Here is a 13,942-nt window from a genome sequence, read left to right as displayed (position 1 = left end):
TGATTGCAAAGGAACTTTCAGAGATTGTTGGGAGCCTTTGGCAATGCAGGAACATCATCAGAATTCCTTTGGTGTCAGCTGAGCTGGGCTGTGGCACTGCTGCAGGACTCTGAGGATGAAAATCCTTTTTTTCTGCTGAAGTAACTGAGGGAAGCCACAACTGTGATTGAGGCAAGCCAAATTCTGGCATCTGGAAAATCAAAAATAACCAAAACCTGTCTCAGGTGAATTAACCTCTTTTTACCTTCTGCCACTACATGAAGATGTTAGCAATTAACACAAAGATGTTAGCAATTAAATGCCTGAGAGCCTTAAACACAGTTCAAGTGACAGTTACCAGCAATGCTGCATACAGAGCTGTGTTTATGTTTAAGGTTAGGTTTTTTAGATCCTTTTTTAAAGACAGGAATCAAAGATTACAAGTAAAAGATCTGGAAATACTTCTGAACCTGGATAATGTAATAGAAATTTCTCCTTGTGTGCAGCAGATGAACACTACCAGTGTCCCCTCCAGAGAAACCCTTGGCCTTTGAGCATCCAGGGTTCTTGAGGGCAGCAAGGACAGATTATCTGCCCTGAAATTTCCAATCTTTGTTTTAAAACCCCAGCCTGGAGCAGAAAGAGGCCAAGGGACTGTGATAGGTGAGAGCAGAGGTGGCTGCTGTGTGCTCAGGCTGGGCTGAAACTGTGGCATTTCCTCTCCTCTGCAGGTACCACACCACATTCAGACCAGCTCCCACTCCAGAGATCCAGGCCAGGCTCAGGCAGAACCCCAAGGATGAGGAAGAAAATATTGAGAAGCGCCTGAACATCTACTACAGCAATGTCAAGGCCCTGGAGGATTTTTACCAAGATGCCTTTTATGTCAATGCTGACCAAGACCCTTATGTTATCTTTGAGTTCATAGAAAGCTGTATCATTAAGCCCCTTCCATGTAAAAAACATTAGAAGTTTATAACTTAAAGGGATGGTTTGGGGAAGAGTTATATTTTAAATTTCTCCCTGTAATATTTGCATCTGAAGTGGCAGGTTATGAGCAGGGAGGGGGAATTCAGCCAAGCTGTGCTAAATCTGAAGCTCACCAAGGCTGAGTGAAGTACAGAGGGTAAGAAATTGGGCTTTAGAGGAAAGTTTTTTGGCTTTTGTTTCATGATGCAAGATATGAAACACTGTGGCTGAGGAAGTCCTGGGTTTAATTCAAATATTTTTTCTGTTTCTGAATGGTAGTTTTGTCTGCACTGTGTAAGACCCATCAAGCCAATTTGGAGTATTAAAGCTGTGTTTGTGTCTTAATTCTCCACCAAAGCCACCCAGGCACTCCCTGCCTCCCTCTGTCCCTGCAAGCAAACCCTAAAGCAAAGAGAAAAACAAAACTCCCAGCTCTGCAGTGAACTTTCTCCACAGTGTTTGACGTTGGGGGCAGAGGTTTTAACTCCCCTGGTAACTCAGATTGTTTAAAAAGTTCTGACAAACCCTCTGCAGATCCCCATTGTGCTGGGCAGAAAGAGCAGCAGGACAGGATACCCAGAGCCATGGAAAACTGATTGCAGCTGCATCACTTGCAGAACCCAATCAAGGACATAACGAGCTGCAGGAGCAGGTGGGTCCCTAAATTCTCTTTTCCTGGGGTAAGAGCTCCCAGCCTGTGGCTGCTCTGCCTGAGCTGTGCCTGGGTGGAAATCCTGCACGTTGGTGAGCAGGATTTCTTTTTTTTCTTCTCTGGCTGGGTATGGCAGCAATGAAAACTTTTTACCTGGAAAATCTCTGCTGAAAGCCTGCTGGCTGTCTCAGATTCTGGAAATGCACATCCTTAATGCCTGTAAGAAAGGGAAATTATCTGTGGCTGGGATAGAGAACTGGGCTGGATGCCTCTGTTATTTCTCCCCTGTGTGTGTGTGTGTGAATTCCCCCTGCCAGGGCATGGGGGAGCTTCAGGTTCCTCCTGGGATCCTCAGGGAAGGTGCAGGCAGAGAGAACAGGCTTTTGGGTTTAGGTGACTCCTCTGGTCCCGTTGCTGTTAACAGATTTGGATCTTTGTAGTTGTCTTTGGCTGTGTGTGTCTAAATCTATGTGGAGAAATGCAAAATGTACAGGCCAAATTTCCTTCTTGCTCCTATAGGGTAACTTCAGGTGGAAAGACCCCATTGTCCAGGTGTCAATGGGGATATTTTGTTATTTTGTGAGAATTTAAAGTCAGAATTTTCAATACTTTTGGGATGGGAAGGGTGTTGATGGATGGGAATTGGACTTTGTAGCCTTGAGGGCAGCTCTGAAAGTCTCAGAATAAATATCTTTGAAACCTAAGAAAGCCAAATCCAAGCAATCTGAGTCCCTGGTGCCTCTTGAGCTGAGAAATTCCAGCCTGTAGCACCAGGCTGAGGCAGAGGCTGCTCCCAAGCACAAAGGCCAGCCAAAACCCTCGTGTTCAGCTGGGCAAGGGCATCTTTAACAGCCCTACCTGTTACAAATGTGCTGGCTGGTGACTGCTTGGGCAGCTGGGTTTTCTGCCATTGCTATGAAGATGTGCTGCAGCATTCATGCATAATTGGGAGCCCTTCTATTAATAATACATGGGAAGCTCATCTTGCTAATATCACCTTCATCTGAGCGTTCCTACTAAATATTTTGATAGATGAAATGGGTAGAGAGTGTATTTAAATACTGTTTGTACTGCAGCTAGGGTACAAAAGGGACAGTGCATCTTTAATTAGACAGGTACATCTGCTTAATTAATTTAGCTGTAAAGCCCTTTTTCCTCTTCATTCTTTCATCTATATGCGGATGCTATATTAGTTCCGCTCCGCTGGTTCCATAGAAACTGAGAAAAAGAGCTCAGACTCATTGAGATGCACTTGGCATGTCTGGGTAGGAGTCTCAGGTCAGTGGTCAACCCCCAAGGGTTTGCAGCAGGCCTGAAGTGCAGAACGTCAGGGTTAGCAGAACATGCTAATACTCATGTAGAACTCTCCCTCAGAAACAACTAAAACAATTGACATTCATTTAATTACTGTAAACGAAACAGCCCCTGCATGACTTTGCATAGTAAAGCCTGTTAATACCAAAAAGGTTCAGTGGGTGGAAGGAGGAATTAGGCTTTTATAATTGGAATGCAACACTTGAAAACCAATTTGGTAACTAGGCGTGATTTTATTAGCATCTTATACTGGCAAAACAAATGTTGAGCAATGAGAAAAACAAGGTGAAGAGGAGGTGGTAGGAGCACAGCAGGGATCAGACTTTACTGATTGCACAGCTTTGCCCAGGTCTGGAATGGACATCTTCCATCACCCTGCTTCCCAGAGACACTTTGTGGAGAGGGAGCCTGGAGCTTGTGCTGTAAGTTTTAATAAGTTATGCTGTTAATTATGTAGTTTAGCAATAAGGTTGGTTTGTCCAACTGTTCCACAGAGTTTGGTGTCCACCAGCTCTGGACAGCAGATCCTTCAGTGGTGGAAGAGCACTTGGACACCCCCAGGCAGGAGATCCCTCCTCCAGCAGCACCTCTGCAGGGACCCCCTGTAGCTCTCCAAGGATTTCTCTGCTCCCACCTTTCCCTGTGAGGCTTGGATGCTGCTCAGGGAATGGAGTGAACCCCAACCTGCTCTGAGGGGCAGGGATGGCTCATCCTCCTCCTCTCTCCCAAGGAATATTTATTGTCTTCATGTATGCACTGACAACCACAGTATTTCCTCTCTAGAAATAATAGGATTAAGAGGATGAGGAAACACCAAAGGAAAGGGTGATGAATGATGAAGTCCCAGAGCCATAAGTGAACTGAGGTAAAAGGCAGCAATGAGGTCCCTCACCACCAATCCCAGAACAGAGGGTGTAATTTGGAGCCACAGGACTGAGTCCTTGTGACCCCAAACTTCCTCCTTAGTTCCAAGAATAGCACCTAGCACCAAGGCACTCTGCAGTCCAGAGCTGTTCCACTTATCCACCCAACTTGGATTAGCCAAGGGGGACGATTTCTTCATCCCAGTGGAGGAGGGATTAACTCCCAGTGTGATACCAGCGTGAGCAGCAAATTTTAAATCCTGTCAGAAGCTCCTCACCAAGGAAAATGACACCTTAGCTCTGGCCAAACAGGATCTCTGCCTGTTAACTCTCAGCTGCAAGTATCATAATCCTTTAAAAAAAAAAAAGAGCATCAGGAACCCTCAGTCTCTGTTGGAATGTTGCTCTCCCTCTACAGCTGAGGGTCCTTGAACAGCCAGAGTGTTCACCACCGAATGATGAAGCAGTTGACATCTTCCAAGTATTCACCTGTTTTAAGTATCCTGCAAAACTTGGGCAAAAACTCCAATTCTGAGGGATTTGTTCTTTGAACAGTTCAGTTGGTGTCTCAAAGCAGACTGGGCATTGATAGGAAATGTGTTATTTTGAGGAGGCAAATCTGATCATGGCCAAATAACACAAGGGTCTGGCAGCATGTGCTCATTCCTTGCTCCCCTTCCCTGTGAGGTGAAGCAAGGTTTGATCAGGACAAGAGCAGGACCAACCCCTGCGTGCCCACAACTGCCCCTCACAAGTCTGAGGCATAAAAAGATTCCTGGAGCAGCCTCAGTGCTTGCTGGGCAGCCAAACCCACTCAAGTCAGCACCAGGGGTTAAATGTTACTGAGTGAGGTGGGCTCTGCTATTCTGGCTAAAAATGCACTTAGGGACAAGTGCTGGTTTACACAGAAATGAAATCCCAATTCCTCTGTACCTGTTGTGAACAGGTCAGGGTGAAGAGTGAAAGCTTTTTGCTAAAGGATCTCCACTGACAGGCAAAGATAACATTGTTGGCTTTAAAATTCCATTTTCCCAGAAGTCTGAAACCAGGTTAAATAAACTGGCAATGGCAGACTGAGTATCCAGTGCCTTGAAAGACAGGGAAAATGAACATTAATGCTGCAATGTTAATGTGAGGTGTGCTAGAGCTTCTCCGTGGCAAAGCATTAAAACTCAGTCCAGGGAAATTCAAGAGAACTGCCAGAAATGATCAGCAGGAACCAGTCTAATCTGTTATCATGTGAACCTTTGGGTCAGCCAGACAAACATTTCAGTAGCTCAGGATATTTTTATGGTGTCTAAGCCATGGCCAAAGAAATGTTCTTTGACTTTTTCTGGAAGCACTGGGACAGGGTTTTGCAGGGCTCCCTCCCCTTCTCCACAGGCAGGAGAATTTCTAAACTGGAACATTTACTGATGAGCTGTCACAGCTGCCAGGGCAAGGACCTGCAGCTTCCATTTAAAAAACCTTCCCAACCACCATGAATAAACCCCTACCCAGCTCATATGAAAAGGGATGTTCTGTTCCCCCAGGCCCCACCAGCACTGGGAAGTTTTGTCCCAGGAACCAGAGCTGGCCCCAAACTCACACACATTGGGTATCAAGGTTACTCCTTGTTTTACTGGATACCAACACGAGCTACATTTGCCTTCTCTGCAGACACACTGAAGTAATTTCAATTTTCAATGCGCAGCAATAAAAAACTAAATGTTTCTTTAATACAATTATGGTATCACTTCCAAGGATATTTACAAACAAGGCTAATTATTTTACAGATGAATGTGCTTCTGCTGTTTCTAGACTACTACAGTAATGTTCTTCTCAGTCAATGCATGATCATGCTTAATGCATGAGACACTGAGCAGAAGGACAGCTGACTTTAATGTTTGCTGAAAAAAAAATTTGCTCCTATTAAACTTGAAGGAACATGAACAAAATATGCATAGTCATTGAATGGAGGAAACAAGCACCAATCACACATGCACTGGTGGGACACTGAGAGTGTCAGCACAATTCCATGATTTCTCAAGAGCTGTAGAGCACTTCCCACACAGTGGAAGTGTCAGGAATCACAGACAGGGCGACACCTCTGCCATTGGTACTCTGCAGAATGGAAATACACAAACTCAGGATTATTTGACAGCATGGATTGAAGTTAACAAGACAAACTGTACCAAGTAACCACACACATTTGGGAGGTATTATTCCTCTAACACTGCATAGGAGGTTGAAAAGGATTCTGCTCTCTGTAGGAACAGATGGCAAAAAAAAGATGTTTTTTCTGATAGGACAATTAGAAGGCAAAATAAATTTCTGGACTCAGCCACTTGAGATGGAGATTCTAGAAGAGCCTGGAGTGACAGGATAAGGGGGATGGCTTCAGTAGGGTTAGATGGGATATTAGAAACAAATCTGTCCTTGTGAGTGTGGGCAGGCCCTGGCACAGGGTGCCCAGAGCAGCTGTGGCTGCCCCTGGATCCCTGGGAGTGTCCAAGGCCAGGCTGGACAGGGCTGGGAGCAGCCTGGAAGGTGTCCCTGCCCATGGGAGGGGTGGAATGAGATGAGCTTTATGGTCCCATCCAACCCAAACCCTTCTGGGATACACAAAGAGCTTCACCAGCCTCCTTGGCCCTACCCAGAGCAGGTCAGCCATGGTGGGGTTGGGTTTGGGGTGTTCTGTTTGTTTGGGGTTTTTTACTGAGCTACTATGAAAAGAAAAACTGTCAGCTGGGAGTGATTATTTGTGTATCAGATTTGTATAAAACTCAACTGCTGTATGAGGGAGACTCTCAATTTAATTGACAGTAGTGTTAATTGGTTTGGTAATTAGTGTTAATGCTTTTGGTAACTGAGATTCTCTGGAAAAGAGGATTCCTCTTAGTAGAGGGTTAAGTGAAACCAAAGGCAAATACTTTGGCAAGAGCTGGGAAGGAGTTAGAACTTAGTTCAGAAAAAGAAAGTGGGGCAAGAGACTTAAGAGCATTGGAAATTTTATATATATGTGTATATATTAGTGTTTAAGCTAATTGCTATTAGTTTAATTATTATTATTATTATATTTTAAAATTATCCTGGCTGATGCCAGGCAGCCAATACCACCCTTCTGCCTGAAACACTGTTACATTTCTGAGGCAGTTACTCTTCTAGACTTTCAGTGGAATTGATGGCATGGCCAAATTCTCTCACATGGCTGTAACTGGCATCTGCTTCTCTGGGCAAGACACTGGAACCATGGATTATCTGGAGAGTTCCACGTTCCACAGCAAAGGTTAAAAAGCAGAGGAGAGCACTGCAAGCTGGAGCCTTCTCTACCCACCAAGACCATTCCAGAGGCAGCTCTGCTGTTCCCATCCCAGCTCTGGGAATTGACAGGCACAAAGGGCAATTCCCACTCTGCTCAACCCTGCAGTTCCCTGTCAGTGTCCAGCTGCTGAGGCTTCCTTGGGTGCATTTCCAAACAGCTTTAAACTGGCTCTTCCAGGTGCATTCCTGTTTCTGGAGCATGGAATGGGCTCTGGATTTCAGGAGTCTGTAGAACCTGTGATGTTCTATGTACAGGGCTGTGGACAAGGTGTTCCCCCTCCAGCAGAGTCTGTGTTCCTGTCCCTGTATCCTCCCAGGCTGAAGGGAGCTTAGGCAGTAGTGAAAATACTTTCAGTCTTGACACAGCTTTTCTCTAGAACACAGGAGAATCACAGAAGGTGCAAGGTCCCTGCAATAACCTCTTGATCCATTCAGGATCTGCAAATAAGAAAACAAATTGTTTAAAGCTGGAGGTAGAGATGAACAGAGGAATGACACCTGAGATACACAAACTCAACAGGAATCCTGGACAGTTTGTCTATATTCACATGCAGGAGTGACTGAGAATTCAGTGCAATTCAACTCTGTTTCTGCCCTGAAATTTCAAGTAATGCCAGTTTAAATTCCACCTCAGCAGGGGACAAAATTAAGGTGAAACACTCCATGCTTTATCCTTACATGCTCATAGCTATATAGGAAAATATTTAAAGGATCACCATGGCCCAACTGCAATGTTCTCATTTTCTAAACTGAAATTAGATCCCTCATATAACACAGTCCTTGGTTTCTGTTTCTTTATCCCTCTTCCAGAACTGGATGCTGATATATTCAACTTGAATATCAAACTAACTGCTGGAGTATTCCAGCACAGATGATGTGTTTACCCAGATTTCATTCAAATGTGGGATTTACACCTCAATTTCTGCAGTTATTAATTTGCAGTTAACACGTCACTAATGCCAGAACACTGTGAAATGCAGAGCTTCACATGGGAACTGCCTAAAAGAGAAACTAATTCAAGCCATTTTGTAGATCAAAGTTAAAAAGCCCCAGTCCTGCCTCTTTTGGCCCCAGGAACATTTTACCTTCTGGGGTTGGGTGCCGTGCAATGCTGTCATGAAGCAAACACCTCCTGTACACCAAACTCTGGCAGGACTGGTAGGTTAGGAAGCACCTGTGAAAGGACAAGCAGTTTTATCAAGAGGTTTGGGGTTTATTGCTTTATCACCTGCTCCTGTGCTCTGATTGGAGGCTGGGTTCTCTTCACAATTTGCTTTATGAGAGAAAAGGCAATAATGACCACATTAAATATGGAAATTAATAATTTATTAATTCAAGTAAACTTCCCAAGTTTGCCTGAATTGCAAATATGGATATTTGCAAAATACCAAATTGCATATGGACACAAAAATGAAAGGTCAAAACTCAATATATCATTGACAAAAAAATTCTAGCATACAGTAGAGGAGTTGAAAAGCTTGAGGCCCTACTGCACAGGGAAGAACCAGGGTGTCCTTAGGGCCATGACTATTTACCCAAACTAGCACACAAAACCTGTTAGGCACAGCTTTTCTCTGTGACAAACTAGTGACTTGCCACAGCTCCAGGGACAATCTCCATGTACCTCCCACACTGGCACAGGAAGATTTCATTTTCTAAAATTTCAAATTCTAATATTTCATTTACTAAAATTTCATTTCATTTGTCTGACTTCTCAATGTGCCTGTTCTCAATCATTTCTTGTTAAACTGCTTTTGTTTTCAAATGCTGAAGGAGCTTGAACAAACCCTCCTTCAAGTGATGTTCCAAAGAATGACTTGTCCTCGATTTTCCCTTGCCTGCTTTCTCCTTGACTCCATATTTCCCAAAAAAAAAGATGCTCAGAATGTTTTTATTATAAAAACACTGTCCTGCTAAGAGAACCAAATCCAACCTCCAGTGCCCTGGCTTTTATGGAAGAGGACAGAAAAAAACTGCAGCATGGTGAAGATGCTTCATGCCTTTTCACCCCAGTGCTAACAAGTGGTTCAGTGAGCTGCTGAAGGATGTTTGGATTATCCAGACAAGCTCTGGATGCTCAGCCCATTCATTACCTGAGCCAAATGTGGCCGTTGGAGCACACGGCCTGCTTGCGGTCGGTGAAGGGCAGGATCTCCTTGCACAAACTGCAGTGCTCAGGGAAGGTCTGCTTGTTCATCTTCTTCAGGATGTGCCCAATCAGCACCTGCAACACACAGGAGGCATTCGGTGACACAGCCCTCACTGTGATTTCAGAGTGATACACAATAAGCTGAATCTCAACAAATCAAAGGGTAAGAAATTAAATGTATCAGTAAGTATTCATTTATGCTCCTTTTGTTCTCCTAAAGATTTCTGTCCCACACTAAAGGGATACAGACTTGAAAATTAGTAATTCCTTGCAAATTTTAAAAGTACTGAAAGAACTGATATCACACCACTGACCATAACAGCAATGCTTTCCCTCATGCCCATCACAGTGGATGTGCTAAAAAAAATTCCTGTTCAGAAGTTACCTGGATGTCTTCAGCAGTCATCTGGGAGAACAACATTCAGAGCAGAACATTTATGTGATCAAATTTGTCTGTGACATTTCAATAGATAGAAACACATCCCAGGGACCTTTAAAGTGTGACAGCAAACTGAATAGATAAAGTACAATTTAGAAGTCGCTTTTCATCGCTATAAAAAAGAAACAAGATTCTTCTAAGATAAGAAAAGCAACCTCTAAAACTTTCAATTCACAGTAATTGGATGCCAGAACAACCCAGCAGTTGTGCCAGAGCACTTTCCTAGTGAGTTACTGATGGCCATACTTGGCTGTGATACCAGCACGGAGAACATCACACTAACATCAGAACCACAGTGTCATTGACTAGAGGAAATACACCTGAAGATGACTTGTGTAAAGATGATGGAATAAACAAACTTAGTATTGAAAACAAACATCCCTCAATCAGTTCATGTTCTAAACCCACAGACAGCAGCACAATAACCCCAGTCCTCTCCCCTGTTCTCCAAAAACTCAGGCATCTTTATTCTTTGTTGTACCTCATCCAAATTTCAACACCTGTATTACATTCCCTCCTATATCCCAATATCAAGGAAGGACAACTTAACCTGAATGCTCTACAGAATCTCACTGGCAAGGATGATATGACCACAGCTCTCTTTGGCAGCCCAGCTGTATTTTCAGGAGGGGGGACAAGGAAGTGACAGTGACACAGAATCCCCTGAGCAGAGGTGCCACTTACTCGTGCTGTTCTGTCATCGTAGCCATCATCAGACATCAGGAAGTCACAGACTCCCCTGGTGGGAATGCTGGTGTTCTCTGTAATCCACGTGTGCAGGTAAACTTCTCCCAACACCCGTTTCATGTGTTCTCGTGTCAAGTGCATTTCTACAGCCTCAATCTGTGCCTGTATTTCAAGAAGCTTTTCTACCATTGGCTCACGGCCCCCAGAGTCACTTGACTGATGGAGAGAATCCTCTGCAGTGTCATCAATGTCCACACCTTTGCCTGTGTCCCCCAGGCTCTGCTTGCTGGCTTGTTTTGAAGTTCCTTCCTCTTGATCATCTTCAGTGCTGCCCATCCCAGGGGAATCTGATATCAAGATTTTGGCATCCTCATGTGAAGGTCTCCACGTGACCTCTGAGGGGGCTTTCTGCATTGACTGGTACAAAATCCTCAAGAGAAACAACTTAAACCTCCAGAAGTAAGTGGAACCACAGCTCTCTATCTTTTTATCCAGTGCCTCCTGTAAGAACTGAGGAATGTGCTTATCCTTCAAGATTTTCCAGCGTACAAGATCCGTCAAGTCCACTTGCCTGAAAAGATTCTGAACAGAAGATTCCAAGAGCTGTGCAGCTGCCTCCTCAAAGGTCTTGAGGGTGACAAACTGAACCTGGTAGTTTTTGTTGACGGGGTGCAGCCCGTTGGCCATGCCCTCGGTGGTGATGACTGCCAGGTACGCCCCGCAGGGGCTGACAGCAATCCCGTGAGTCCTGACACAGCCAAACACCTCCGAGAGCTTGATCAGCTGGTGCTCAAACTTCAAAGCAACGTCTGTGAATATGGGGATGAGCTGCCTGACCTTGCCATCACTGGAGCAGGTGTACACCGTGCCATTCTGCTTGTCTGCAGTCATGGAGACAATGGGCAAGGAGTGGAGCCCCGTCACGTGGGAATTGTGCACATTCAGCCCCGCTTTGGATATCAGCAGGAGGCACCAGAACACGTAAGGGCCTCTCGCAGCCACCACCAGGCTGCAGCTGCATTTTTGGTAGGGGTGGTAGAGAGGGATGCACTTGATGCTGTGCACGGGCAGCTGGTCCATCTCCTGCCACAGGACCACGGGCTGTCTCAGTGTGAAGTAGCCTTTGACCGCCTTGAGGTTGACGGGGATGATCTTCACCGGGCCGTAGGCGCTGCCCACGATCAGCCCGCTCATCTTGCGGTTGTTGTGCTCGTACTCCCACCAGGACAACACGCTGGGGGAGCTTATTCCCGACTCGATGGTGTTGCAGGAAGTGATGGATTCCTTCCCCAGGAAGGGCAGCTGGAACTGCCACACGGCGATGTTGCCGTTCTCAAAGAGCACTGCCAGCAGCACGCTGCCCACATCCCGGCACTCGTTGTTGTGCTTCACCTGCTGGGTGGTGCAGATGCCCGACCACTCCATGCGCACCGGGGCCTGCATGCTGTGCCGCCGCTGGAACTCGGGGAAATCTCCCAGCTCCCCGCAGGGAGCGTCAGCCTTGCACAGTCTGTAACCAGCCTCCAACAGGCGCTCGCCGTACAGCTCGGTCAGGTCCACCAGCTGCACCCACTGCAGCCGGTTGAGGTTGGCGTGGATGCTCAGGCGGTTGTCCATGGTCAGGGCTGCCAGCAGGCACCTCCCGTTGGCGTCACAGCCCAGAGGGGACCAGCTGGAATATTTGAAACCCCTCATGGGTGGCAGGGACTTCCCCTCGGGGTTGAACACTCGGTCCAGCATAAACGTCTGGCTGACGGTGGGATCTACTGAGCTGGCGAATTTCTCCTTGCACTCAGCCACCTCCTTCTTTGGGCCGACCTAAAACACAACAAAAAGAAGGTCTAAAACAATTGTACAGCTGGTTTGTTTAGGAAGACTTTCCTGGAATTAACTCCCTATTCAGATAGAGCATCCCCAATCACAACCAACACTACACTGGTGTTGCTTTGATTTTTTTAAGATTTTTTAAAGTTTATATTTTTGTAATGAATTTTTATATACTTTATGTAAATGATTTATTGTTTTCCATTCTTTTATAAAAGAAAATAAATTTGATACAAGTTTGTTTTCAATTTCGAAAGAAATTTGATATTAGTTTGTTTAGTGTTATTGGAGAGGTGTTACTTTCACTCTCCAATCCACTGTCACTTTTAAAAATCTATAAATGTTGAAGTTAAAAAAATAAAAGTCCCTTTTTTTACCTTGAAAAAAGCAGCAAGTCCATGTCGTGTTGTTTCATATCCTATAGTAACCCACTGGTTAATTGATGTCACTCCTAAAGACTTCAGCTTCATTAATGCTCTGAATTTGCATAGTTTTGACTCTCAGCTACTGAATTTTTGTCTGCTGAATCAAAGAGCCTGTTTTCATACTTTTGTTCTTTTAAAGATACCTGGCATAATATGTAAATACTCAGTATCTCAACTCCATTCCATATTTTCAGCATTGTTTTGGAAAATAAAATCAGATTCACAACAACGAAAGTATTATTTAATAAGATATTCACTCACATCTGCTATCTTCGTGAAAAGTCGGATATTCCCCTGAAGGTCAGAGAAATCCCTGCTGCAAAAACCCTTCAGCTTAGGTAGAAAAACAAAGGATGACTCCTACTTAAAATTGTATTGAAATAACTGTACTGGAGCTCAAGTGATTCTCAGAAAAACTGCGTGAACATCACTGGGATATGGTTTTCTCTCCTGTGCTTTTAAAATGAGAGTTCTGGGCAGGACAGGGGCAGTCCCCCAAGAGGAGGATCAGAATCCCAGGAGGGATCAGGCTGGAAGGGACCACAGTGATTTTGCAGACCCTCTCTGGATTCTGCGCAGGAAAGCAGTTCTTCTCGTGTTCAGGTTCAACTTTGTCTATCAGTTTATGCTCGTTTCTCTTGTCTTATTGCTTGGCACCATCGTGAGCAACCACAGAACCATTAAAGTTGGAAAAGCCTCTGAGATCACCGAGTCCAGCCTGTGCCCGATCCCCACCTTGTCACCCAGCCCAAGCCCTCAGTGCCACATTCAGTGGTTCCTTGAACACCTCCGAGGCCGGTGGCTCCACCAGCTCCATCCCGCAGTCCGATCACCCCTCCTGTGAGGAAACTCCTCCTGATGTCCACCCTGAACCTCCCCGGCTCCCTCTTCTCGCCACCTCCCCCTTTAGACACGGACACACATTGCCGAGGCCGTGCCAGCGCTCACCTTGAGCATGCAGGCGGCGGCGGGCGCGGGCACGGCGGTGCGGTGGATGACCATGTCCTGCCCGCCGCTGTGCACGTCGCTGAGCTGCTCTAGCACGGCGATGCTGCGGGCCGTGCTCACCGACACCCGGTGATCCTCGGACCAGGCCAGCGGTTCCAGCCCGCTGGCGCCGTGCTGCAGCCGCACCGCCGGCTCTCGCCGCACCGCCGTGAGTCGGAACCCGGCGCTCGCTGCCGCCGCCGCCGCCGCTTCCTCCACGACCGCCTCGAGCCCCAGCGGCGACTCCTCCCGCCCGGCCGCCGCCGCCGCCGCCGCCATGTTACCGCCGCCTCACGGGCCGCGCGCACGCGCCGCCGCTGAAGCCCCCGGCGGGCCCGGCCGGGGCTGTCC

The 13,942-nt window shown here is 46.2% G+C and overlaps 2 protein-coding genes across 7 annotated transcripts in view; one reads left to right on the top strand and one right to left on the bottom strand.

Moving 5' to 3' along the window:
• AK8 (adenylate kinase 8) overlaps nucleotides 1-1,275 on the top strand; it is a 68,179-nt gene extending 66,904 nt beyond the window's left edge. For all 6 annotated transcript variants that reach the window (XM_077189388.1, XM_054646642.2, XM_077189391.1 and 3 more), the window contains one exon: nucleotides 711-1,275. In XM_077189388.1, coding sequence (XP_077045503.1) covers nucleotides 711-948 — 238 coding nt within the window. In that variant the 3' untranslated portion in view covers nucleotides 949-1,275. The remainder of the gene's footprint in view (nucleotides 1-710) is intronic.
• Nucleotides 1,276-5,370: 4,095 nt separating this feature from the next.
• Nucleotides 5,371-13,911, bottom strand: GTF3C4 (general transcription factor IIIC subunit 4). Its single transcript, XM_054646327.2, has 5 exons — nucleotides 13,553-13,911; nucleotides 10,353-12,173; nucleotides 9,174-9,304; nucleotides 8,166-8,254; nucleotides 5,371-7,518 (listed from the first exon to the last, which is right to left on the bottom strand). The coding sequence occupies exons 1-5, from the start codon at nucleotides 13,868-13,870 to the stop codon at nucleotides 7,454-7,456; spliced, it is 2,424 nt and encodes an 807-aa protein (XP_054502302.2). The 5' UTR covers nucleotides 13,871-13,911; the 3' UTR covers nucleotides 5,371-7,453.
• Nucleotides 13,912-13,942: the final 31 nt, after the last annotated feature.

The sequence above is a fragment of the Agelaius phoeniceus genome, chromosome 21, assembly GCF_051311805.1.
Source record: "Agelaius phoeniceus isolate bAgePho1 chromosome 21, bAgePho1.hap1, whole genome shotgun sequence".
NCBI lineage: Eukaryota > Metazoa > Chordata > Aves > Passeriformes > Icteridae > Agelaius > Agelaius phoeniceus.
Note: the sequence above shows the minus strand (reverse complement) of the source record. Positions and strands in the feature narration are given on the sequence as shown.